The sequence below is a fragment of the Falco cherrug genome, chromosome 10, assembly GCF_023634085.1.
Source record: "Falco cherrug isolate bFalChe1 chromosome 10, bFalChe1.pri, whole genome shotgun sequence".
NCBI classification, from domain to species: domain Eukaryota; kingdom Metazoa; phylum Chordata; class Aves; order Falconiformes; family Falconidae; genus Falco; species Falco cherrug.
The window spans coordinates 33,287,252-33,314,152 of NC_073706.1; the positions used below are offsets into that span (position 1 = coordinate 33,287,252).

A 26,901-nucleotide genomic window follows, 5' to 3' on the forward strand; every position below is an offset into this window, starting at 1 on the left:
CGGAGCAGCCGGGCCTGCTGGGGCCGATGGCGGGCGCCGAACGGGGCCCGCGGGGCCGGGTGACGGCGGGGGACCGGGAGGGCCGGGGGGCGGCGGGGATAGGCGGGCGGTGGGGGTGGAGGGCGGCGGCGCCGTTTAACCGCCCCGTTGCTCCCCCCTCCGCCCGCTACTGTCATGGCGACGGGGGAGGGGCCGTCACGTGAGCGGGGAGGGGGCGGGAGGGGAGCCGGCCCGCACCACGTGACCGCTGGGGAGGCTCGGCGGCGGCCCGTTCCCCTGTCACGTGAGGCGGGCGCCGTCCCCCCTCCCGTCCTCTTCCCCCGCCCGCCCCGCGGCTTGTTCCGGTCACGTGCCCGCCCCCTGCCCGCCCCATGGCCCCGGCGGCGGCCCGACCCCCGTAGCGCCCGCTCCCGCCCCGGGCCCCTCCCGCCGGCAGCAGCCTGGAGCCGTCGCCGCCGCCCGCACGGTAAGGAGCCCGGCGCCGCGGCGGACGGGGAGGCGGCGGAGGCGACTGTGCCTGTACCGGGGGGGACGACGGCGGGGCCCGATCCGCCTCCCGGCCGCGCCGCCCCAGTGATTCCCTCCGCGGGGGCGGCGGGGGAGCGGGAGCGGGGCGCGCTGCCGCCGTGGCCTTTGGCCTCCCGCTCCCCGCCCCTGCCCCCTCGCAGCCGGCGGGCGTGTAACGGCGGCGGGGCCGGGAGGGGAGGTGGCGAGAGGCGCGGCGGCAGCCGCCGGTCCGCACCCCCCGGGGAGGGGGGCGCCGGGCTTCACCCCAGGGCTGGGTGCCGGGGTCGGGCCGCAGACAAAGGGGGGCCCTGGCAGTAGCGGGCCGGGGCCCCCGGAGCCGGGCAGGGGAAGGCTGGGCCGGGCCGAGCCTGGCGGCGGGCTGAGGGCCGTGCGGTGGGTCCCCTCAGCTCGGCGGCGGCCCGGGCAGGTGGCACTTGTCGCAGCTCCCCGCTGTGCCGCCGCCGCTGCCGGCTCTGGCGCTGCCCCTCGGGGGGCTGCCCCGCTGCGGGGGGCTGGCGGCAGGGCCTGCAGCGGCTCTGCCAGCCCCGCACCCGGCCGGGGCTAGTGGCATGTGGGAAGGTTTCCCGCATTTCTCCTCAGAACTTGGCCAACCCCATGGGAAGAGACTGGAGCGATGTGCAGGTAACGGAGAGCCTTCGGGGCAGGCGGTGTGCGGAGCGGAGAGGCACTTGGTTTTATAAGGTGGTTAGGAAGAGTTGCTGTGTGGGAGGAAGGATAGCTGTTGGAATTTGATGGCATTTCCAGAAGCTGCGTTTACTCCCACATTGCTGGGAGGGGTTATAGGTGGATAAGAGAACAGGACTTTTTTTTTTTTTTAATGCCATCACTGAAGCTTCCTGATAGACCTTTCCAGTTGTAAACTGCAGCTGAAATTCCCATCCTCAAGACAGGCCTGATGGCAGGTCATACCCTGTGCGTTAGTGCTACTGATGGATCAAAATGCTTCTCGGAAATACTAACCATCACTTCAAAAGCTCTACTGCTGAAGAATTTAAAATAAACCATGCCTGACCTTCCTGTTCTGGAAGATACTTGAACCAGAGAAATATCTGTCTTCCAAAATCTGCAGCTGAAGAACTCTGATGCTGTTTCTTTTAGCAGCAGATTAAAATTATCGTTTAAAGCTGTAAAATAACAGAATTTCGCCGCATGCATGTTGCAGTTCTTGTCCCTTTGAGCAGCAGTGTCATCATCTGCAGTACCGATTCCTGGAAACTTCAGTTGTTAAATATAGAGGTTATGAGATTTGGGCAGGCACAGATCATTGATGGCTCTTACCTTTCTGTAAAGTAAGCCTTAAGTGTTCCAAAAAGAAAAGAAAATTACTTGTATACTGTGTGTGCGTAGCGAGGACGTAGCCTTCCCCTCTGCAGTCTGTAGGAGTCCATCCTCATGCTTTTCTAGCAGCTAGGCGAGATTTCTATTTTAGAATTTGTCCTGTACTTCTTGTAACAAGAAGCCATCTTGCTTTCATTAGTGAAAGATGGTAACTTTCCTAAATCCTGATAATCAATATTTTTTTATTCTTTCTGATTTACTGTTCAAAAGGCAGCTCGAGGTTTTCTCCATTTTGGGTATTGCTTGCTGTGCCTGTGAGTTGTATCATCCTACTGCCACCGTAAATCACTGCATGAAAAAGGAAGCACAGCAATGACATAAATAAGAACAGCAGTGAGCTAGTGTGTTCACCCTCCCAGAAGGTAGAATGAGCCACTTGTGGGATAATTGTGCATTCACAGTTTGCACACTGCAGGGCACTGTGCTAGAAACGCTGCGGTTGTAAAGCAGAAGTTGCTAGCTGCTGATCATTTTCTTCCATAGTTGAAAGACTGGTTGTAGGTGGGTGAAACACCGTGGTAGAAAAGCAAAGCATCTTGCATCAGAATGAGCCTGGCTATGGAGATGCCTGCCTTTTTCTTTCTGTTCAGTACAGGTTTAATTCCTTTGCATTCTGTGGCTTTGTCTTTACTGCATTGGATGATAATGACCTTAAAGGACTGTAAAGTAATGAAGGGGGCGGGGGAAAGTCAAAATCCTTAGTCTTGCATGTGTTGAGGTTTCTAGTGAGTCTGTGGCCAGCTGCCTTTTTCCGGTAAGGATAAGGTGCTGATGAGAGACTACAGACCTGCAACAGGAAACTGCATAAAATGGTAGTGCGGATAGCAGTGAAAGAGAATAATGCTGCTGCTGGGGAGACTGTAATGGATTATGCTAGGAAACGGTCCTGAAATCATGCCATGCAGTTTTCTTTGGGAGAGAAGTATTAGCAGGGCTGCTCTCAATGTGGCACAGCGTGTTCCAGTGACTGCTGCAGTGGTGCTGATGTGAAACCCCACGTTCAGCTCAGCATCACTGAAGTTTTTGGCCAAGCTTTGGATGACTGAAATGAAAAGCTTAAGTGCAGAGCCCTTTTTCCATTAAGTCTTTCCGTTTAGTATTTTCGTTAACTCATTTTGGAGATGGGCTTGTAAGAGTTTTGCTGAAGAGAATGCTATGCTACTGTCCAGATTATCAGAGTGAAATATCCTATCTTGATGCTGGGGTTTTTTTTAGAAAAGAATATGAATGTGAATTTAAATGCTTAGAATTACCATTTTGTGATACCTACTATTAGTGTGACAGCTGATACAGGTTGCTATGGCCCCAGCAAATATTACAGCTATTCTAAAACATGTGAAACATGCATATCGGCATTCGAAAATACTATTCTACATATCAATAGTGAAGTTTATGATGTACAAAATACAGCAATTGGACAGACTACACATTGATGGCAAATATATCAAAGTTTTAATTTCGTGACAGGTGGACAACAGTCTGTTGGTAGAACGTAGTCATACTTGCAGCTTCCTTAATCTCTTCAGACATTTAAGGCTGTAGGGTGAACCTGTAGAGGGGAATGGTAGTGACTGCTGGGGAGAAGAATGCAGCAAGTATCAAAAGGCTTGTTGATGTGAGACTGCTGACAAGATTGCCATTGTATTGAAGTACTATAGCATTAGTCCCTTGGACTTTGCGGGAGAGGGACAGGAAACTGGCCAGCTGGAATTGAGTGTAAAAAACATTGTTCAAGGCTTGGGCGAAAACCACCACAATAAGAACAGGAGTGTAACTGGGCTACTGTATCTAGCACCAACAACTGAAAATCCGTGATTTTTCACATACCTTGTATCCTTCCCTTTTCTGAAATGACTTAACATCTGCCATTCGCACTGAAGGAGAGAATGGCTGCCAAATGCCAGAGGAGATTTGGAATTTGTCATTGCTTGGATTCAGTATTTTTCTGAACTTGGAAAAAAAGCCAGTAAAGGAACATTAAAAAAAGAAAGTTTGGTTATCAGTTTAAATGTAAGATTTGCGGGTCTTTTACTGGAGCAGAAGCAGTATCAGCAGTCTAAATAGATGAATTATTTTGGTACTTTCTGTAAGTAAATTCGCTGATTGCACTGACAGAGGGGACCACGTTTATCTGGAATGTTTCAAGAATGTGGGCGTTAATAAGTAAATATGGGTTGTAATACTTTGATGTAGATAGGAGTAGTGAAAGAGTTACTGCAAAAATAATTATACTGATCAGCTCAACTGCATGTTTTTAATAGTTCCTTATAACCACAATGGCAACGTCATCTGAAGAAGTGTTACTGATCGTAAAGAAGGTACGTCAGAAGAAGCAGGATGGAGCTCTCTACCTTATGGCTGAAAGGATAGCATGGGCACCCGAAGGCAAAGACCGTTTCACAGTCAGCCATATGTATGCAGACATAAAATGTAAGTGAATGCTTTTCCTATTCCAGCTTCAGTAAGCCGTATTTCGATAAACATTTAAATACAACCCAAAGGTTATTTGCCATAAGACACTCATAGGTAAGTTAGGAAGGTTGCAGGGGTCTGGATCTTTGAGCTGGTTATCTTATGTAGGATCAGGACCATAGTGAAGTGTCACCAGTTTATTAAGGATGCTACTGCAGAACTTCTGTAGGCTTCAGATGTTTAAGTTAGACTGCATTTACTGTTAACTTCTCGTAAACTTCTGCAATGAATCGAACAGAAAAATGATCTATGCCATGCCGTTGTGGGAGGACGGCTGAGGAAGAGTATAGGATTTTCAGGATCTGACACAGAGACTACCTGGCATGTCATCTATTAAACTATGCATCTAAAGCTGTTTCAATTTTCATATAAAAGGAACCTCGCTTTTTATATTCATCCAGCAGACCATAGCTTCAGAAGCGCTAGCTTCTGTAGTTTGGCCTAACTAGTAACATTCTGAATAAGTGTTTGCTGTTGCAACAGCAGAGTACTCGCAAGTCAGAACTAAACAGTAGATGTCTGTAGCATGCTGTCTTTCTGGCTCTAGTTAGTGCTCATATTCCATGTGCTGTAATGCCAAAGAAGGAATAAAAAGAAGGTTGTATATGTCACTTGGTAAAGGTTTTGTGATTATTGCTGATTAAAGTCACATATGAGTACTGCAGCATAGTCAAAAGTGTGTGATGGATCAGAACCGATACGCTGTGATAAGGCGTTTAAAAGCTCTGTTCACCTATAATTACCAATTTCATGAAGGTTTTATTTAGCTATTTACTTACAATTAAGCAGAGCTTATATTTTAAAGATTTACACGTACAAGCCTTTGTAACTTCGATGAAAGATGCTCTTTTATGTCATCTAAAATAAAAAATAAAATGGGGGGTGGGGGGGTGGTACTTGTAATTTTACAATGGAGATGATGATTTAGTGATGACATCTGGTTCCCGTCTCCCACTTGCACTGGAGAAAGGGGTAAGATTCAAAGCTAGGTTAGTGCCATTTGCACTGCTCCACTGAAGTCAGTATAGCTGAACAGTCCATAAACGTATTCGTTCTAGCTTCTGCTCCCTCTGGTTACAAGAAAAGAAGCAGGAGTTAGGTTTTTCTTATGAGTCATGGGGTGTAATAGCACCTTGGAGGCACTGGTGATCGACTTTAGGAGTACTAGTGGCTAAATGTGCTTGCCCACACCACCTGAAACCAGCGTACCTTTGCTGTTCCCCCAGCCTGCATCTGCTTTCTTACCACTCTTCTGTGGGAACTGGTCTGGCTGGAAAACAGAAGGGGGTTCCTTTTCAGTGGATCAGTTCCTTGGTTCAGCTTGCTGCAGGGGCACTAACAATTGTACGAGAAAGGCAGCAGGAAGAAGTGGAAAGGGGGATTGAGGTTGTCACCTTCTGGCAGCAGCCTGGATCGGTACCAGGTTAAAGTGCCCAGGTGATGACAATCTAATTTGCAGCAGTTTTCTAATAGAGGATGTGGGGAATGCAAGGATGAATCAGGTCTGCTGAGCAGTAGCTGAAGGATACTGAGCAACAGGCTACTGGTGTCTGTGTTTTAGAGAGAACAAAGTGGAGGCTTCAAACCAATTTAAGGGGAAGACAGTCTGTTCCCCTTTCATGGCTGAAAATCACACACAGGATAATGATAAAATGGGATGATGAGGCTAACCACTTATAAGCAAATACTCTAGGGTAGAGAATTTCTTGTATAAGCTTACTGTCTGTTGCTAATTAATACTCTCTGTGTAATCTAGGCCAGAAAATCAGTCCAGAAGGTAAAGCTAAAATTCAGCTTCAGCTAGTATTGCACGCAGGGGACACAACCAACTTTCACTTCTCCAATGAAAGCACAGCAGTGAAGGAGCGAGATGCAGTAAAGGATCTTCTTCAACAACTGTTGCCCAAGTTCAAAAGGAAAGCTAATAAAGAACTTGAGGAGAAGAACAGGTAAAGGCAAAGAAGCCTTAAGGGGTTTTTTTTGTTGGTTTCTTGGGGTTTTTGTTTTCTTTTTTTAATTGTTACCTAACTGTAGTGTATTTCTGCTAACAGTTGTTATTTCAACATCGTTGGTGATATACATGTGTTTCCCTAGTAAAAATCTCTCCACTTTCAGTTTAGAGGCAGTTCCTTGAGACTTACGTAACTGTAACATGTTGAGACTGTACTTGTGTTCTGAGTGACACGTTCTTGAGGTGTAAAGGCAGCCAGCCCAGCTGCCACCCAGTCTTTGTTATCCATGGATATGAGATGAAAGCACCCAACTGGCAGTCTGTCTCTTTAGTCTTCTTAAGTATGTATGTATCAGTTATAGAAGCTGCTTGAAAGATATTTTTTTTTCTTTTCAAGAAGTTCTCACCTTCCTTGATTCATTTTTTTTTTTTTTTTTTTTTTTTTGGGGGGGGTGTGGGTTGTGGTGGTTTTTTTCCCTTCCTGTGTAACCTCTTCCCCCTCAAATCTTTCCTGGTGTTTTATATACTCTTCTAAATTGCTAGGTATTTTCATGCATCTCAAGTGAGATGCAATAGTTTGTTATTTGGAATACAGGATGTTTATTCTAAAAAATGCTTTGAGAAGATGTTCAGGACCTAAGCCCTCTTCCCAAAAGGGATTTTGAGATATGCTTTCATTCCTTTAAAATATCTGTGTTAAACCGGTCCTTGGAGCCATAGGGCGCCCTTCTCTTCATCCCCCCAGATGAGTTTCACTTCATTCTAGCATCTGCTGTGAATCCTGTATCTACTAGCTTCTGTTTCCAAAGACTGTTCTAGCTTTGAACTTAGGTAAGTTAAAGGTAGATTTTTTTCAAAACATAGGAGCGTTGCCTCATTGGGCAGATTGGATCTTCACAAGGAGATTTCCCAGCAGAAGGGCAAGAGCCCTTGTGCTAGAGCTCTGACACATCCAGGATTAACTGCTTCCAGTACTGCAGTGACCACTAAGGTCTACAGCAGTGCAAGCTGCTTTGGCACTGTTACCATACTTGTTTGTTTATGCTGTGTGCCGTATTTCTAACGGTATTAATACTGAGTATGTGGGCAGTCTTAGCTTTGAGTCTTTGTATCCTTAAATGGAGTTTTACTGTATTATGCCTTGTGGCATTAAGAGCTTTTCTAGTTACAGAAAAGCCAGAATCAGTCATAGTGTTCTTTTGATTATTGTAAGTCCAAGTCTAGTGATGGGGCTTCATTAGCTTAATTTGCAACAGATGAGGCAAAAAAAAAAAAAGTTTCCACCTGTTCTGGAAGGGTGCTACATCCAGAGTCCCTGTGGCACTTCCTCCATTTTTTGAGAGGTGGGGGTCAGGTATATACCAAACCTGCAGGTTTTAATGGAATAATTAAAATGACAGACTGCTTTCTGCTGCACAAGTTTGTAAGAATTGCCACTAATCCATATTTGTACCAAGAAGCAAAACGGGAAAAAACTTGGTGGTTAAAACATAATGGGGTTGCCCTACCACAAAGTTTTCACTTCCACTTCATCCTACTTCATCCTTAGAGCAGCTACAGACTTTCATTCAGGCCAGAATGCAGTTTATCTGTGTTCTTCCCTAGACCGTGTACTGTGTATTTATAAGATTCTTTTTTTTTTTGTTTTGCTTGTTTGCAAATGATCCAAGACTGAAGTACATGCTAGATTGTTGAGGTTATTGGCAGATTGTGAACTTGTGTGTGCGTTTCCCTGAGAATAGCCTAGTGGATTTCAAATTAGGTACACAGCTATATGGAAAGCTGCTTAAACATTAATTAACTGAAGTTTCAGGTGCATACATTCTTTGCATGTTGGATAGTGAGGTTGATAGTTGCTATTTGGATGATAATTTTTGTAAATGTTATTCCCTGGTGGAAGTGGTGACACTGAACGTTTCTGTAGCGCTTGTGCTGCATGTGATAGTTAAGGGATGAAGATCCTACTGTCACCAGCAGAAACATAAATGAACAAACAGCTCAAGGTAACGTGTGTTTCAAGGTATCTTATCCCATGCCTATTTTGTAATCTATTCTGCACTAGAACAGAGACCCGTAACTACTGAATTTTAAGATCTTTAACAGGAATTGAATAATGCTGAAATCTCCTTCCTGCCCCATGAGACATTTGTTATGGAAGTTCAAGAAAATTCATTGTGCTTTTACAGTTCAGGAGACTCCAGTCCTGGATGTGCAAAGACACGAGAGCACAACAGACTATTTTAGGGCAAGACGTTAATCCCACATTAGCTTTTTCTTAGGCATTGCTGTTTTCTAGCATTTAATGCTATTCCTTAAACTTTTTGTTTAGTCATTTTGTAAGTCTTTTGAGACAAATACAGCTATTGAGGTTGGTTGTTTAGACAATCTTGTTAAGAAATGCACAGCATTTTGAAAGAAAAGTTGGTTTCTGTTCCTTTTGTGATCTCACGTTGTTTATGGAAATCCTAGTGATTTATTCTGCAGCATTTCAATTCTATTTAATACATTCTTTTACCAGAATGCTGCAAGAAGATCCTGTTTTGTTTCAGCTCTATAAAGACCTTGTTGTGAGCCAAGTAATCAGCGCTGAAGAATTCTGGGCCAACCGTCTAAGCCTGAATGCAGGGGATAATTCAGCAGCACCTAGTAAGCAGGATGTGGGCATCTCTGCAGCATTTCTGGTATGTTGAGCTTCTAACTTAAAGGATTTTAGGCAAACAAATTGGGGAGAGTTTGCTCATGTACTTTATTCCCATATAGTTTGATGCTGTTCTTTCCTGGTTCCTCAGCTTAACATCTGTCCACGTGCTAGTTAGACTATGGCAAGAGTACAGGGGGCAGGGCAGAGGAGCAGAAAGCAAAGGTTTTACGCAAATCTGCAACCTCAAAATTTTGTCAATGTAAGATGCTCAAAGTTCATATTAACAGTAGGCTGATGTTTATACTGCTGCTCTACTTTCCGTAAAACAGGAATAATGGCAAACTTACAGTCACTAGATTACAGTGTATTAACTCAGTAAGTTAAAAAGGGTATCTGTTGCAGCATTGACATGCATAGGTGAAGCTGCAAGACTTTCCATGCAAAAGGTGGTATTCCCTTGCAATTTTTTAAAACCAGTACATGCTTTCAGCTACTTGAAGAACAACATGTGTATCTGAAGGCTTGTTTTATCTCTCTCTTTCCCCAGCTTTCAATTGTTAACCATTTGCAGAAACCATGCTTCCATATGAGTGCAGTCTAAAAGTAATCTAGATACAATCCAGGTTCCTCCCACAGAGACACATTTCTGCTTCTGCAACAAAATTCATACCAATTATGACTCTTTAGCTGGAATCCCATTTCCGCCTTGGTAATGACTGTACACACATCAAGAGTTTGGGAGGGGAAGAGGAGGTGGGAATTGGTTTATGACTTAGCCACTGTACAAACACTTGCTTTTCCCCCCCTAGAAAGACCAAACCAGTTACCAAATGACCTTGTTTGCTCTGATTCCCTGTCTCCCATTATTCTTACAATTTAACATTGAAAAAACCCACCACCACAAACCAAAAAACCCTAAACCTTCAAAACTGAAGCTTTCTTAAAATAACTGGTTGTGGCACTCTGTATTTGTGAAGAAGAAAATTTCAGGTATTTGTGCCCTACTTCCCAGTTAAGTAACTGTCTGACCCTGCTCAGAATGAAGAAGGTGGTACAAAAGCTAGAATTTGGGTGTATAGGACGATGAAGAAAAGAATGCCGCATATGCGATCGTACACTTCTTCCTGTTGCTGAGAATTGGACCGAGCACTTGCTTGCTCCAGAACTTCACAAAGAGATCACTGAGATTTAACTTGCAAGTTCTGACTAACGCTTACGCTCAATTTTTAAGTTCAATGTTATTTACCAGTTATACTGAGATGCTTTTACTGTGTAAGGAAATAAGGTATAAGAGCCATAAATCCTTTTCTGTCATTTCATTGTCATCGCTGATTATTCACTAACTGAATTGTTGAACAAGCAATAAAAGATTAGGCGTATACAGTAAACATGCCTATTTTTACTTTGAAACAAGGATATATTAAACTAAGCACAGCTTTTGACTTACGGTGGTCTTTGCTTTCCATCTTCTAAAGCTTACAGTCTACTTGTTGTATCTTCCTTGAAGTGGCGAGTATAATAAAGCAAGTAATGCATGCTCTTTCAATTCTCATTCTAAAAATACCTATTTATGATCAAATATGCCATGGATTATTGGAACGAGAAGCTTGTTTTCTCTGCAGCAGAATTTGATTGCAAGATGCCAGATCTTTTCCTTCTTCAGTTACAGAAGGCATTCAGACATGACTGGTTTTCCTCCCCCTGTGCTTTTTCTTAGGCTGATGTACGGCCTCAAACAGATGGCTGCAATGGTCTGAGGTATAATTTGACTTCAGATATCATTGAATCCATATTCCGAACATATCCTGCAGGTAAGAATAGTACTTTACATAACAAATAGATGTATTTAAGATTTAGGGTTTATTATCTTTCTGTGGGAAGACTAGAATGTTAGTCTGAGCCTGGAATTATACAAGACCCTATCTTCAGTCTTCTGGATTTCTTTCCTGGCCTCATTTGAGGGATGGGAAGAAGCATGTGTTAAAACAGACTTTTGAAATGAAAACGTTGTAACTTGTTACATCGACAGCCCCCCCCCCCCCTTTTTTTTTTTTTTAATATATTTGTGTGTAGATACTTGATAGATACTACTCAGCATTTTGATTAATTGTTACTTTTCATGAAATCACCTTTGAGAGGAAAAGAATCTGATTTTCGTCATGCCTCTGCACTGTATTGAACACTGACACTAGTTAATTTTGGCCCCTAGTTAAGAAGACTAGATTCATTCTGAGAATAACAAGAACTCTGGCAAATCAGACTTCTTGTGTGTGTGTGTGCAATTCAAATTAGAGTATTCAGACCACTGTTACATGCATTTCTTTTCAAAGCAGTGGCTAGCATTGCAGGGCATAAAGGAGTACCTGTTTGCTCTTGCTTAGCTACTGCATTCCTTTACGTCAACATGAATGAAGGCGGCGTTAGAAAGCAAGGCAGCAAGCAAGGACATTTTAACGTAAAATACCATGTTAAGATTTGAGGAACAGTTTGTAATCATTATGTTTTCTCTTCACAGTAAAAATGAAATATGCAGAAAATGTTCCACATAACATGACAGAGAAGGAATTCTGGACACGATTTTTTCAGTCTCATTATTTCCATCGGGACAGGCTCAATACAGGCTCAAAAGACCTCTTTGCGGAATGTGCCAAACTGGATGAAAAAGGTAAGCTTTTTGATTTTGTTTCTGCACTAGGCCGTGCTACGGTCTTAGTTACATCATAGAGCACAACACTCAAGATGTATATGTAGTAAACCTAGCAAAGCTGAAGTCAGAGCTGAAGTTGCTTATGTTTGTTTACTCAGCATCTTGTTTGTCAAACTGTAAAGTGAAAGCTACACTTTGTCATTGAAAATTAGCTATAGCTTTACTGTTCTTGGCATGGTTCATAGTGAGTGCGTTTCTTGAAATAAATTAGCCTTTGGGAGGTGGTAGCACTAGGAATAAGCTTTATTGCAACCCATGCAATAACAAATCTGTGATAAATTCCATAATATGCTGTCATGCTAGATTGATTATGCTATGTTATTATTACTATGGTATAACTTTGTTTACATGAAGCTTCATGTTGTGGTTAGTGCGTAATTTACAACAGGTATAGTTTTTGTTATGGATCAGTTTTCAGTAATAGACTGATATGGATCTTGTTTAAGATTTTCCAGAGGAGTTGCCATCCCTGTTCTCTGTCAACATGTTTAACGTGAAATCTTAAATACTACCTAACTTGAGTTTTTATTGAACTTTTGAGATAGGTTTGTGATGATACAGAAGTGTGGAGGGCTGAGATCACTTAACACTATTCTTTAATATGTATTCTAATGAAAGCATTCTATTAGGAATCCACAACACTTCACAAGCTATCATCAGATAAATTGCCATTCGACCCAAGACAGGGCAGAAAAACAGCGCCAAAATTAAAAGCAGCGCACAATTACGGCTTCCCGGTTCCCACTAATACTGCTAATGTAACTGCATCTTAAATTTTCATTTCTTTTTTACCAAACAATATTCAGTGATGTGTAGAAGCTGATGAAGACTGCACTAATGAGTAGAGTTGTTGCGACGGAGGGAAGACACAGTCACTCAATATGAGTGATCAGCAGACTTCGTTTATTGTCTCTTACAGTCACCTTTTATGCCTTCTTATAATTAGCTCATACATATTACAAAAGTTAAGCTCATTATTGGTTAGTTGCCTAAATACCAAGCCTGCCCCTTGTTTCTCTCCTGTAGTTATCTGTTCCCACCTGCAACATTCTTTTCCCACCGCGATCTTCCTGTTATTGTGTAACAAGGACAGCCAAAGACAGTGTATTTTGCTTTACTTCAGATAAGCTGAGAGCGATGTGCATTTTTGTTCAGCCAGCTGGACTATGTCTATGTGACCCTTTTCAGCTAGCCAGTTATCCACATAGAGTGATCTTTTACAATAACTTTCCAAGTTTATTGCTTATTTTAAATGGTAATTTGAAAAGGGTTGAAAGTTTTAGTCACGGTGGTACTTGGGCATCTGCAGAACCTTTGTCTGCTCCTTTTAAAGCTTAAATCTATTTATTCCACAGTTATTTCTATTTGTTTAGATACAGTTTTTCTTGTGTTTTTCTGTTCCATACAGGGCTGAAAACAATGGTGTCTCAAGGAGTAAAAAACCCCCTGATAGATTTAACAGCTTTGGAAGATAAGACATTAGATGAAGTAAGTAGTTGGCAAAAAGAAAAAACAAACACCCACCCTGAGCTTAGTTTTGTGTAAGGAGAAAGTGGATCCTTCTGTTAAAATAACTACAAAAAGATGCACTTTCCTGCTGTTGATTTAACTTAAACTTTTGGGGTTGTTTGTTTTTTGGGTTTTTTTTTGTGATGAAATATGAAGCCAAGAGTCTGAAAGTGGACTAAGAGTTCAGGATAGGTACATCTGAGGCATGCACTGGTTTGCTTTTGAGGTTTGCAGTTGCAAGCGTGAAACTGCATGTGGGGTCAAGTGAGTTGCCTTCAGTGACCTGGTAACTGGGGACACTGCTGACATTAAGGCTTGAGGTGTTTTGAATTCCTACTGGTATCACATCCTTCTGACCGGTGTCATGTAGCCTGTGGGCTGCTGGTGTCCCACCAGACGTTAAAAAGAGGTCAGTGCAACAATTGCTGGCTCTTCCTTGCCATCAATGGCCATCTGTTTAAATTTTTTTTAAGCCAGTTCTCTTTTTACTTATAACAGATCATGGTCTTACAAAGTAAGTGATCTGTTACAAATTTTTTTCTTCTCTCAGACACCTCTAAACTGCCAGGGGTTAGCAGAATAAAACAGTCTGTGGAGATTATTTTGAAGTACATAAGGTAATGGTGGGGCAGGGTAGGAAAATACTGCTTCAGGTGATGATGCAGTAGCTCTCATTAGAGTTCAGAGGAGGTGGCAGGCTTCCTGACTCAATGGAAAACAGGGAATTGTCCTTCTGGTTTTGGGCAGGAGGTAGCTAATGTTGTTTTCTTCGTAGGGCTATGGTGTTGCTTCTGTGGCCTCTACATCAAACGCCTCAAAATCTGCCAGAGAAAGTAGCAACGCTGCCATTATAAAACGCTTTAATCATCACAGTGCCATGGTCCTTGCAGCTGGCCTCAGGAAACAGTAAGTTTCAGTGTTGTGCAAAAGCTTTTTTGTAACAAATTTAAGGAATTTCCAAAATAAAAATACATCTTCAATTACTCATTCAACTTTTTTTTTTTTTTTTAAATTTTTTATGAATGAAATATTTTGTTCTGGAAAGGAAAATACCTTTAGGTTCCATTTTACTTTATGAAAGTTCTTCAGAGCTGCCTGAGATGAAAAATGCTATTTTTAGCTGAGTGATCATACAAAGCAGGTAAAGGCAAGGCTGTTTCTGCCTTAGCTCTCCGGCCCTGGTGAAGGCTGCAGCAGCAGTGTTCTGTTGGCCGTGTGGAGGTGAGGTGTGGTGCAGGCAGTTCGTGTTGCCTGCCTTCCAGGAGCAGGTCCGCTGGGGCTTCCTGTAGTAGGGTGCATGCTTAGGTACATGAGGAAGCAAAGTGGATCAAATGAAAGATTCCTCTGGTGCAGTACCCTGCCCCTGATCCAAAAATAAAATGTATCGGGCCGTCCCATATATTTACAGTGAACTTTACAAATGAAACTTCTTAAAAGAAATATGAAATGGGTTTGATGTGAAGTCTGCTTTACGACTGGTTTCTAGAGAACCACCAAAGGATTGCTACTCTACCCAAATCCTACAGGCCTTAAGCGTGAGAGATCTGAGTTAAATACTTTCTTCTGCGTAGCTGCGCTCCCTCGTGATGTTCTTCAGTCTTGCACAAATCGAACACTGGACCTTAAACAATCTCTGCTGGGTAATGTGTGTTTCTGTTTCTCAGTACAGAAAGAGACCAAACAATAGCTCTCATTCTGAAACAGTAGTATCTCAGGGCTCCCGTCGTTTTGCTAACACCTGATTGGCGTAAGCGTGTATGCAAAGTGTTTCTAATGTAGTCATGATTTCGCTGTGTCCCACTGGAGTCGTTGGCAAGCTGATCTTTCTGAAGAGAGGGGGAAGCACCCTCCCCTGCTGTCGAATTTCCTCCTTGACAAACACAGTTATTTGAGGAGTTGGTTCCTTCTATCTAGATCAACTGCTAGAAATGAAGATGTGAGGGGAAAAAAGTTGACGTACAGTATGTGAACGTGCATATAAAGTTTTTGAAACGGATGTATTTACTTTGTCTCTAGCTTGTATCTTATGTTTCCTGTGAGGTGAATTCTTCTTAATGCTGTTTCTCTATTTTAAGAGAAGCACAAAATGACCATTACAGTGAGACCAGCAGTACGGATGGAAACTCCAGGGATTCAGATTTCTTTCAGCCACCACTGAAAAAGGTATAAAGTTAGCTGATGCAATTCTAATTGAATGGAACTGGAAGCTCTGTCTCTCAAAAGATTGCTGAAAGTTCCTTACTTGTTTTATGATGCATCTGAAGTGATACTTAGGTTCTCATTCTATATACTTCTGAGCAAAGCTGAGGGCCTGTCAGAGGCTTTGTACCTCTTTATTAACCACAAATAAATTACACATTGATGAACTGCTCTGTTTATCTCTTCAGTAGTGCTCAGTGAAAATAAAAATTTCCAACATGCTTCTGATTGGACCCAGAAATCTGCTTCTTTCCTTTCAGTCTAGTTTTATTTTTTGCCCCCTGCCTGCCCCCCCCCTTCTTTTTCCTCCAAATGCCTGAAAACTTCTAGAGAACATCCATCTGAAAGGGATATTGGTGTTCAAGCACCAGTATTGACCTATCAAGTGTATTGTCTGTAGAGGAGATGACAAACTGGCACCTGGCATCCTTCATCTTGAGGTCAGAAGCTGAAGTGGGGTTAAGCTGAAAGCATAGTGCTGCCTGGTGCTCTGAAATACAGGGCAGCAGCCTGTTCTAGACTAACCATAGAGCTCACAAAGTGGAAGAGATACTGCTACAAAACTGCAGCTGAATTGAATACTCTTGCAAGAGTTGCCAGCCTAAATAGAAAATGCTAAGGGGACTCGAAACCTGCATATATTGCGAGAAAAGGTTGTAGAATACACATGTTGTTTAATGTGGAGGTAGTCAACAGCTTTGACTTTCCTGAAAAGCTGCAATTTCTACTGTGGAGAAAATTATATACCAGGTCTAGAATAAATGCGATGAAGAGAGAAGGGAGAGAATAGCATGAGAGTAGGAGACTTCAGAAGTAGTTTTCTGATTGTACAAAGTCTGGTATCACTGTGCTGTAACCTCTCACCGCTGATGCTCTAGCTCTGCTGTCATCAGATAGCTTGGGTAATTACTGTGGTTTTGGTCTTACACTCCAGTACGCCAGCTATGAAATCTGTTTTCTGCCAGCCTGGATATGGATGGACATAAATAGAGAGTACAAAGAATGATCTATGTATAGCAGAACACTTTTTGGATGTGGCAGAGACTGCAAGTTTTGGCCAGAATCTGCAGAAAAAGCAGTAGTGCCGAGACTTCCAAATTGCACATTTTAAAAAGTATTGGGCACTGCTCCCTCTGGAGGGAGACGTAAACCGTTCCACACTTTCCTCTTTCTAAAGGTTTTAGTAACCCTTCTGCTCACTCAGTGAACTGAAAAAAAAGCGCTAGATGCATTGAATTGTGTCCTCATTAGTAATGTTTGTAATTATTTGACTTACTTTAGGTGAAACTGCAGGAGTCCATTGAATATGAAGATTTAGCAAAGAATAATAGCACTAAAACTATTGCACTAAACTTAAAGAAGTCCGATAGGTAAGTTAACAAAATGCACGCAGCTATGTCAGTATGTTCAGTCCAGCAGGTCTCTCATCACAGCCTGCACAGAATTTTTGATTTGGATGATTTAGTCTCTACTGTGCCACACTCAAGTGTGTTTAGGCTACGTTTAGGAACCTAACATGACCTCCTGCATAAACCAGCTTCCAAATAATTCCCATTTATATTTGTATTTTGATTTCATCTTGCTTTTCAGCAAGGTAAGTTTTGGTAAGCCTAGCTGAAGGGCTTTGACGTGTCATTTCTGTGGAAGTCGAACAGACCTGTATTCACAGTTCACCACTTTGTTGCAGCTTACAGTGGAAAAATGTGTTACATGTGGAAATACATGATTCTGAGGAAAGTCCGCTCCCAGGCAAAAAAAAGTGCAGTCGGGATAGTTTGGACTGTTCCCTGGTCTAGTATTTTTGTAACTTCAAAATAAGTAGATGTAATTTCAGAAAAGGAGTGAGACCACAGGGAAGAGAACGATTCTAAGTGTGCACCTAACTTAATTTAGCTTAGTTTCAATCAGAAGTGGAGTGAATTCTTCCATTCTAGAGATATTCCCAGAACTAGGTGGCACAGATAGCTTCTCATTAGCAAAATGATGCTCACAGATTCAACAATAGAAGCTTTTCTCTTAGTTTGCTGCCATACCATCCCTAATCCAACCTCTTCCCATGCGGCAGCGCACTTACTGTGTCAGTAAATAAGATTTAGATAGTGTCAACAGTTGCAAAGCGTCTATAATTGGAAACATCTGAACAACTGTTCATATTAATACACTTTTCTCTTTTCTCACTTCACAGGTATTATCATGGTCCAACTCCAATTCAATCACAGCAATATGCAACCAGTCAGGATATAATTAATTCTTTTAATAGTATTAAGCAAGAAATGGAAGCATATGTACCCAAACTAACTCAGGTATGAAAGAACATTCAAAAAAATTCCCTTCTTGATGTTAGCATCTTGCTCTCTATATAATTTTGTGTCTCATGTCTACTGGAATTTTAATTTTTGAGAGTGAACTTAATTATCTCCAATAGTTTTCTGTTATTCAGTTTATTTTACAACTTCAGGCAATACCTTTTGAGCTGTTGTGTTTACAAACTAAACAATAGTAAACTGAGTCATTGCTGATACTCAGAGTTATATTCTACTGTTACCATGTTCTGTTGAGGAAATGGTAAAAGTATGAAGTAGTAAAGCAGGATGGCTGTGCAACCTGAAGCACAGACCAGTATTATTGATGCCGCACCCTGAAATTCAGGATGTAGTGATCTGAGGAGGCCCCAGTAAGCAGGTTTATAACTGAACAGGTCTTTTGGTCCTAAGCACACTTAGGCAGGGTGTAGATCTCACTGTGGGCTGCACAGAAGCTCTGTCTTGGCAACTGGAGGGCAGCGTAGCTGTGTAGCCAGTCTCCCCAGCTAGTATCTGAACTTTCTCTGTTAGTAAACCTAGATTTGGCCCTAAGTATAAAGCAGCCACAACTGTGAATGTGCCACATTTCTGTACAGTAGTTCTCTGTCTCACTTTAAAGTAGCTGCACAGCCAGTTCCTGTACCAGGTAAAGAAGAAGTTTGTTTGGCCGTAATTAATTGGAAAGCTTTCAGTGAAAACGTAAGCTATAGCACTTAAAGGCACTGTATCTAATTCTGGAGAGGAGCAGAGTCTTCATCAGAACTTCCCTTGTATCTGCTCAACTGTGTCTTTGCCATTGGAGTTCAAATACAACTTAGGTTAAAAAGATTTTGTTGGAAGAAGTGATCTGAGATATTTGCTCCCTCTCTCCCTTCAGGTTCTTTCAAGTGGTGATGCTACTAGCACTATTGCAGTCCTGTCACCTGGAGGAGCACTTATGCAGGGTGGAACACAGCAAGCCATAAACCGTAAGGATTTAGGATATATAATACTTCAGTTGTATCTTACTGCATTATACAGCAGTACCTGGCTTGCTCTTTCATCTGTCTCTTAGAATATGTTTCAATGATGAAGGAAATTTATGGAAACATGTAGCTGGAGTAATACTGAGTTACAGCAGCAAAAAAAGAGCGACCCAGCCACACCATGAGGGTGGCACTGGCTGCACCAGTGCTGAGGCAAATGAATGAGAAAAGTTTTGCAGAGCAAGTGACGAAGGATGTGCTTGATACCAAGTCCTGTTACAGATCATGGGTTTTGCTTGTTCAGCATTTTTCTGATTGGGGTGGTTTTGGTTTTTTTTTTTTTCCTTCTGGATTTCAGAAAATAAAGGCGTACTCTGGGAAAGCTTTAAGGAGATGAGGTCTAGATAATTGTCTGGAACTAGGTTTTCTGCAGCCTGCCTTTAAGATCCACAGCTTGCCGCTGTGGAAAAGGACAGCTTTCTGGTAGACTGCAAGGGCAAAACAGACTACCCTTCCTTCTCACACCTCCGTTCAACCACCCCTTTCCTGTTGGCACATTCCTGCCAGTTTAAGTTCACTTCTCTTCAGTCTCACAGCAGATGAATCCCTGTTCTCACAAGGCAGGGTTTATAACAGTTTGGCTTGTTCTGTGGTCTGAAGAGCAGCATGAACTAATGTAGATAGCTGAGTAGTACTGAGAGAAAAGGAGTCGGCAGGCAGGACTGAGGCTTTCCTACCCATCCCATTTGACACTGAGTGCTACACCCCGGCCACTGCTGTTCTTGTTGGTTTTGTTTTGGTTTTTTGGTTGGGTGGTGGGTTTTTTTTTAATTTGTTTGTTTTTCAAACAGTCTCATCCTAGAGTGGCTACCCACTATTCAGTTTGTTGTGCTCCTCTCATCCTTAATGACCTCTTGGCGCTTTTTGTCTTTGGATTTTATGATTGTCGTTCCTTCCCTGTTCTTGAACCTTGATGCCCTTTCTTCTTTAAGAGTATCTGGGATACAGTTTGTTGTTTCTGCCTGCATTTTTCACCTTCTGCATGCTGTGGCTGTATTCTCGTTGCCAGCGTAAGAGAGAGGGATAAGCTTGCAGTATCCACCACACAATATTTAGCGCTGTGCTGTTGAGAGAACAAGGTGCTGGTCCCAGAAGCAGTGCTGCCACACTGCTAGAACACCACAAATACGCTGCTTCTAGTATGGATTAAGTTGGTGTCCGTTCTTTGCCTGGCATAGTCTCTCTATAAAATATACAAGCTTCCACGTATGTAGCTGTAAGTAGCGGCTGACCTGATCTAATACTGCTGACAGTCCTCCTTCAGGAGGGAGGCACCTCCGTGTTCCACCCCCCCAGCCGACCTTTCTGTGATTCTAGTAGAAACGTGTATTGGCTGAATATACATTCGTCAGCCTTACGTTGTCATTTTTCATACGGTAGTTTTGAGTGATGTGACAAAAGCTTTTTCCTCTTGCAGAGATGGTGCCAAATGACGTTCAGTCTGAACTAAAACACTTGTATGTGGCAGTAGGGGAACTGCTACGACACTTCTGGTCCTGCTTTCCTGTTAACACGCCATTCCTAGAAGAGAAGGTAAGGTGGAGCCGCCTAGTGAGGCCCTGGTTGTGATGTGGCTGGATCATGGTTTAGAATGTTTGTCGTTAACTTGAGTATAGAACTAATACACCTGCTTTAAATCAGTCCAGTGCTTACTCATCTGTAGAACTGAAGGTCACAAAACAATGTAAAACACTACTTTTTCAGCAATTCTGCTCATGCTGTTGGTTAAATCATCCTTGTCCCTCCCTGCTTGTTAATCCCCTTCAGGAGCAGTCGCTGTAAGGTAGTTTTGATCAGAATGGTCAGCTATATTCCAGCTGCAGATTTCTCACTGTCAGTGTAAAACACAGACTAAAGCCCCCTTTCCCCAACTCCAAGACATAATCTCTGCAGTGACAGTTACAGTTTGCCTTATTCTATCCATTGCAAAAATCAGTCAATCGTAGCTTCAAAACATACACTGTTATTTAGAGCAAAGTGTTCTTCAAGAAGATGCGTCTGTCTACAACCAGGTATATGATTGTAACTTTTTTTTCCTGTTGCTTTTCTTTCTCGCATGGATCACAAAGGTAAAAAAAATCACAGTCAGATATGTTGGATTTTCTGCTGCAAAACGTGGCCTGAAAGTCCTTGGTACGGTCCTTGCCTGAAGCAAAAAAAAAAAAAAAAAAAAAAAAAATGTTTTTGTGAATATTGCATCTATAGTATTTACTGACAAATGAATAGTGATCATAGTGGCATACTGCATGTTCGGTCATATTGCACTTCCCTCAAAAGTCAACCGCGCTCAGGAATCATTAGAGACTGATACTTTAATAACTTTCCTTTCTCAAACTAGACATACTTAAAGTAGTCCCCAGAGTTAGTTCCAAGGTGTTTTGTTGGAGAACAATTTATTAAAGGAAGTGAAACTTAGGTGCAAGTGATTGTAATACTGGTTTCTGTCTCTCTCAGGTTGTGAAAATGAGGAGCAACTTGGAAAGATTTCAGGTTACAAAGCTCTGCCCATTCCAAGAAAAGATTCGGAGACAGTATTTAAGCACAAATGTAAGGGGGGAAAAAAATCTCTCTAATTATGTGGGTGCAATACTAATAATTTGAATCGTAATTCTCAGAGGATGGTAGCTTTGTGAATTCTTATCCTAGGGCTTTTTTGTTGGTTAACTAGGAAATGGGCAGAGGGGAGCGGGGTACACAGTTAAGCATGTCGTCTCTCCCTCTGTAACTTGCTAATACCAGAATCGCTGTTTCACAAGGCAGGGTTTGTAACAGAATTACTGTCAAGAACTGTAATTTGAAATTACCTGAGTGAGACAACAAAAAAGGGAAGTCATGTTTCATTTTTCACTTCCACCATGAAGTGGAACTTTAACAACTTCCAAACTGCCTCCCACCATGTCAGACTTGAAGTGGTCACAGACCAAGTACTGGAACAGAGGGCACAATCGAGTGGCGTCCCCTGTGACCTTCTCAGCTTGGTAACCCTCTGAACTGCTCCCTCTCCAGACGCTTTGCAGCAGAGCCTCAGGGTCCTTAAGTTATTTCTTTGTTTCTTGATCTGGTATGCCTCTGATTTTAGTGAGGTGACTCCTAGTGAATAAAAGGAAGAATCCAATTGAATAGCAGATTGAAGGGAGGGGAGGGGATCTGTTTTCCAGTAGCTGGGAAAGTGATTTTTTTTTTTTTTTTTTTTTTTTTCCCTTTTAATGTTGCAGTTGGTAAGTCATATAGAAGAGATGCTGCAGACGGCCTACAATAAGTTCCATACATGGCAGTCCCGGCGTATGCTGAAGAAGACGTGAAAATGCATGCTGTACAGGTTTGAGAGCAAAATCTGCAATAGGTATAGGAGTACAACCTAGCGTATGTGCAGATCTTATAGTTGTTGCAGGAAGACCTGCAAGCTGTGGACTTCTGGAAACGATGCTAATTCAACTTGCACATTTCTGAAAAAGAACTGAAATTAAACTTGAAAACTAGGGAGAAAAACAAGGAAGAACCAAAACAGAAGAGCTGAGGTGCAAAAATATTTAAAAGACACTGTTTACTGCAGTTACTCAGGAACTGCTTTTGATTTGCATAAAGAGCTGCTTTCAGAAATAAATTTAAAGAGGGTGTATTAATAAAATCTGTTTTTCTGTCTAATTTTTTTTTAAAGAAGTGTATGGCACAGGGTAGAACTCAAAAGTTTTTCTTCACTGGATTCTGACGTTTTATTGAATTCTGTTTGTACTTTCTGCAACAGTTTAACAGTGATATTTTAAAATATAGCCGAGACTGTTTTTGCTTCAAACATCTGGGAGAGTGTAACTGTCGGAAGACAAGCTTCTGCCATATGTTTTCCCACCAATTGGAAGCAAGAGACATTGCACTGAAAGCTGTTTCTGGTCCGGGGCCGCTAAAGGCACGCGGGGGCAAACTTTTGGCTGAAGTCTTGGAGTTTTATGCAGAATTTTTTCAGCCATCAGTTTTGCATGTTTTCCTTTGAGTGCAAGTGTGTGCTACTGCAATCTTCTTTTTTACGGTGGCATTTGTTCTGAGGAGAGAATGCATTTTTAAAAATGAATTTAAATAAAGTTTCTTACAAAAGAAGTCATTTATTTTCAATTCTTAGACACTTTTTATTTCTTCTCCTAAATCTGTTTTCCTTCACTCTTCCCTTTGGACTGTTACACTATTTTTGGCGAATTGATAATCATTGCAAAGAGAAAAACGTATTATTGACAGTGTCCATAGATATTGGGAATCTGTGCCATACTTTGTTCCAAATAGAATCCGTTCACAGTTTCAGACCAACTTGTATTAAATGTGACTTAAATGCAAAGTAAACCTGTTCTCTATAATATATGCAGTTTAATGACATCCTTGTATTTTGTAGTCATCTTGACTGTACTGAAGCCTGGTATGGGCTGCTGAACTTTTTTTTTACTTCTGACTAAACGTGACTGTTAAGAGTTTAAGATGCATTTACTACAAAGACAAATCAGAGTGATGATACGTATTCAAAGCAAGCACAGCCATGTTCAGAACGGCAGAAGAAATTCCCATTTGCCTGCATGATGGCCTGATGCTAGGTTTTCCCGCCGGTGGCATGGTGCTGAGACATGACAGTGTGATGTTGGGTGGATAATTCTGGCAAATTCCTACAGAAGAAAAGATGTATTTGTATAGCCAAGTCTGTGCTTGTTCTGTGCTGCTGCTCCATTTATGCAAGAGGGTTTATTTCTTTCACTGGTGCATGGAAGTCAGCAGCTTTCCCTGCCCCCCCCCCCCTTTTTTTTTTTTTTTTTTTTAATTTTTGTATTATGCTAACATGTTGTTAAAAGCTGAGTTTCAGTTAAAATGTCACTGTCTGCACCAAAATTCTGTTTGGAAATGTATGTGTATTGTTAAGTCTAGTTTCCCTGTCTGCTTTCGCAGATAGATGCATGATACCTGCTCCGTGATGTTAATGTGGTTCTGCTACAAGAAATGACTGGGCTCAGTAAGAGAGACACCCGTTATTTTTGGCAGGGTGAAAATGTCATTAGGAATCAACAGCCGTACATACAGCATTTGGGGGATGAGGTGCACATCTTGTCAAGAGTTACCTCTTGTGATAAACTTTTCCTAAAATGTAGGCGTAGGGTATGGCTTTATTAAGCCTAATCCTCTTGTAAGCGCAGGCAGCTCCCCGAAAGAAAGGGTAGTTTTGGTCTTCCCCCACTCCAAAGCATTTGATCTAGCAATTTTGTGGCCAAATTTCAACTGTTTAGTGAAAGCTGTAACACCTTTCATCATATCAGAGGGCTGGGTTCAAGAAAATGTCTGATTTATACTCTTAACTGTGCCTGATGCTATGAACAACATATTTAAGTATTAGGCTGCACTGAGACTTCATTAAAAAAAAAAAAAACCATAGACATGAGAGTTTCAAATGGGGAACTAATTCACCTTTGATTTGAATCAGTATTTTAGTGTTCCTGGAAAGACTGGGCAAAACGGCTAGCGTGGTGGCAAAGTTTCAGTGCGCTATAAGAGCATTTTACAGTTCAAAGGACTGTTGTTTATAGTCATTATGGGGGATGGTGTTGCAATAGCTTTAAGTTATTATAGCGATATCAGGCTATCAAAATGTACCTTAATTAACAGGACTGGGGACGGGAAGAGGACTATGATATTAAATTCACCAGTTTTGCCTAGAGCAGGCAAGGCTGCTATGCACTTCATATTGCTTTTTCAGGTATTGTGGCAATAAGGCACAGGCCCCTCCTGGAGTAAGGGAGGTAAACTAAATATTCTTTCTACATTGTGTTCCCCTTTTCTGTAGCATGGTCCAAAACCCAGATTCATTCCTTAAGTTTTGAAACAGAATCATCATGCATTATATTACTATTGGAATCTTTATACTGACTTGTATTTTTAATGAGAATTCATAAAACTTGTATCATTGGCATTGATCTAAGATTTGTAGAATAAACCCTACTGAATTCTAAAGTGGAGTCTTCTCGAATGCTTAGGCTGTTTTCTAATGTTCAGTTAAATCCCAAACAGGCTCCATTCGGGTCTAAATTGGAGAGCGCTGTGGGTAGCACTAGCTCACCTGTGCCTTCATGCTGGTAGAAGAGGTCAGGAGCAGAAGGGTTACAATACAGTTACTGTCAAATTACTTCATTTTTAAGGGTCAAGAACTTTTCCTGCTGCGCAGGGTCTCTACACCATTAGTAGTGCCACTGCCCCTCTTTTCCTGATCGTACCGAAGCCCACGTAAGTCTCCAGGGGTTAGTGCTCTGCCTGCTCCATGTATCGATCCAGCGGCTGTCTGTTCAGGAGGGCTGCACCGCCTGCTTTGTCGGTCATTCAGGTCCAAGCTCTGCTAGTAACGGAGAAGGGGTAACTTCAAACAGGTATTAACACAAGTCTCGCTCGGCTTATTTGTGGCCTGTGAATTTCAGCAGATGAAAATACTTAGATGCCGAGAGAGAAACAGCCCAGCCTTCACGGTGCAAGAGCTCTACCTCAGCCTGGGGTGACATCCTTCCCCTGGAGCCATTCCTACCAGTGGTTTCTTGCATGCTCACAGAGTAGCTCTCTAGACTATGATCTTCAGCTTCCTAATGTGACAAAGCACTGATGACCGAGGCCCTGTGCTCTCCCTGACGAGTGGCTTTCCCCACCACTCTTTAAGATGCTTTTTTACAGCTACAGCTGTTTTCCCTTATTTACACTGTAACTACATCCTTATGGTTTCTGTCGTGAGGTATTGCTATCGGCTAGAAAGTGTACCTTGGCCTTGCCAAAGCTCCTGTCCAACAGCGACAGCTGCTTTATCCAGAAAGTCACTTGGGTGAGCAGGGAAGGCAATAAGAAAGCTTAAGATCCAGTTTTCTATTCTCCATCCTGTTTCCCTTTCTTAAAAGAAGGGCTTACCTGCACATCCCTGCTGTCTGCAGGCAGCATATTCAGTGGCTTTGGAGCGTGTGTGTTGCAACAGAGCTTCAGTGTGTGAGCCGTGATGTTCCGGACCTGTTCCCCAGCTCTCCCTTGACCTTGCAGCCAGAGCTAGAGCTTGATCCAAACAGAACACGGCAACTTCAGTTTGAATAGCAGTCGGGCATCACTGGGGATCTAATACTGATCCTCCGTAAACCCTGACAACTGATGGCAGATGTGCTCCTGAGTAGAGAGTTTAAAGCCTGGGGAACCGTTAAATTACCTAACCCAATCTCCCAGATCTTTTTCAGGACACTGCATTTCCCCTTGGCTACCTCTGAACATCTCCCCAAAAGACAGCCAAGTCCTTCCCTGTAACAGTGAGAGGAAGAGAATTCACCACTCCTTGATAACATCCTAGACAGAGGATAACGTATCGGGGCTCTTTTGGGCTGTCTGCTGTATGAGAGACAAGACCCAAAGGTAGGAGACGCAGCAGAGCGGCTGGTGAGGCTAGAGGAGCGGTGTGGCCGGAGGGCGCAGTGCCTGCTGGAGGTAGGGCCCAGAGCCCGGGTGCCTCCATGCGCCCAGCCTTGGGCAACGGGCACCCAGCACCCCCGCGGGCTGGCCCAGGGAGGTCAGGCGGCCCTGCTTGCTGCCAGGCTGTGCCGTGCCGTGCCGGTGCACCTTTATTCTGCCCTCCCGTCAGCTTTAGGATCACAGCCGGGTGGCAGAGTGCCACAGTAGTGATGTGAAAGACGCCTCAAGAGGTGCAGCGGAGGCGGGGGCTCTTTGCGGGCATTTTCTCAGCCCTGGTGCCCTCAGCACACTGTGAACATCCCCATCCCCTCCAAAACCTGACAGCCCGCTGCTCTTCCTCCCCCCACAACAGTGCATACACCCTTCATCCTGGTAAAGCCAAACTACTCCAGTGTTCGGATGTCAGCATATCCCCAAGGGAAAAATGTCCTGGACTTACACAGACCCTGACCTCCCTGCCTGCTAAAACCCCCTTGAACAAGGTTGCTTTGTTATTATCTCACCCACAGCCGTCACAAACAAAAAATTAAATCTGAAGCTTTGAAAGGCAGCCCCCCCTCTCCAAACAGCAGCGGAACCTGGACACAGTTCTGTTCTCTAGAGCGTCAGCATCTGCACAGCCCCGCTCCATCCCCTTCCAGCCCGAGCTGGCTCACAGGCACAGCATTCACAGCACACTGCTACACTGACTGCGCCCTGCAGAAGCGTCCTCCAGAGCTGCTGACATCCCCCACCCCCCTGCACCACCTTCCTCGAGTGAGCTCCTGCCCTCTGTG

At 43.0% G+C, this 26,901-nt stretch overlaps 1 protein-coding gene across 4 annotated transcripts; it reads left to right on the forward strand.

Annotated features, from left to right (window-relative positions):
* Positions 1 to 316: 316 nt before the first annotated feature.
* On the forward strand, positions 317 to 24,649 carry GTF2H1 (general transcription factor IIH subunit 1). 4 transcript variants are annotated; one of them, XM_055722170.1, is made up of 15 exons: positions 317 to 466; positions 4,128 to 4,296; positions 6,095 to 6,287; positions 8,808 to 8,970; positions 10,648 to 10,741; positions 11,446 to 11,595; positions 13,046 to 13,125; positions 13,922 to 14,052; positions 15,222 to 15,309; positions 16,627 to 16,715; positions 17,531 to 17,648; positions 18,526 to 18,616; positions 20,091 to 20,206; positions 21,128 to 21,220; positions 21,889 to 24,649. In XM_055722170.1, the coding sequence occupies exons 2-15, from the start codon at positions 4,143 to 4,145 to the stop codon at positions 21,973 to 21,975; spliced, it is 1,647 nt and encodes a 548-aa protein (XP_055578145.1). In that variant the 5' UTR covers positions 317 to 466; positions 4,128 to 4,142; the 3' UTR covers positions 21,976 to 24,649. The 4 variants fall into 4 exon arrangements, with proteins under 4 accessions (XP_055578145.1, XP_055578146.1, XP_055578147.1 ...); XM_005442758.4 differs by lacking the exon at positions 317 to 466 and adding an exon at positions 930 to 1,149; XM_055722171.1 differs by lacking the exons at positions 317 to 466; positions 21,128 to 21,220 and adding an exon at positions 914 to 1,149.
* Positions 24,650 to 26,901: the final 2,252 nt, after the last annotated feature.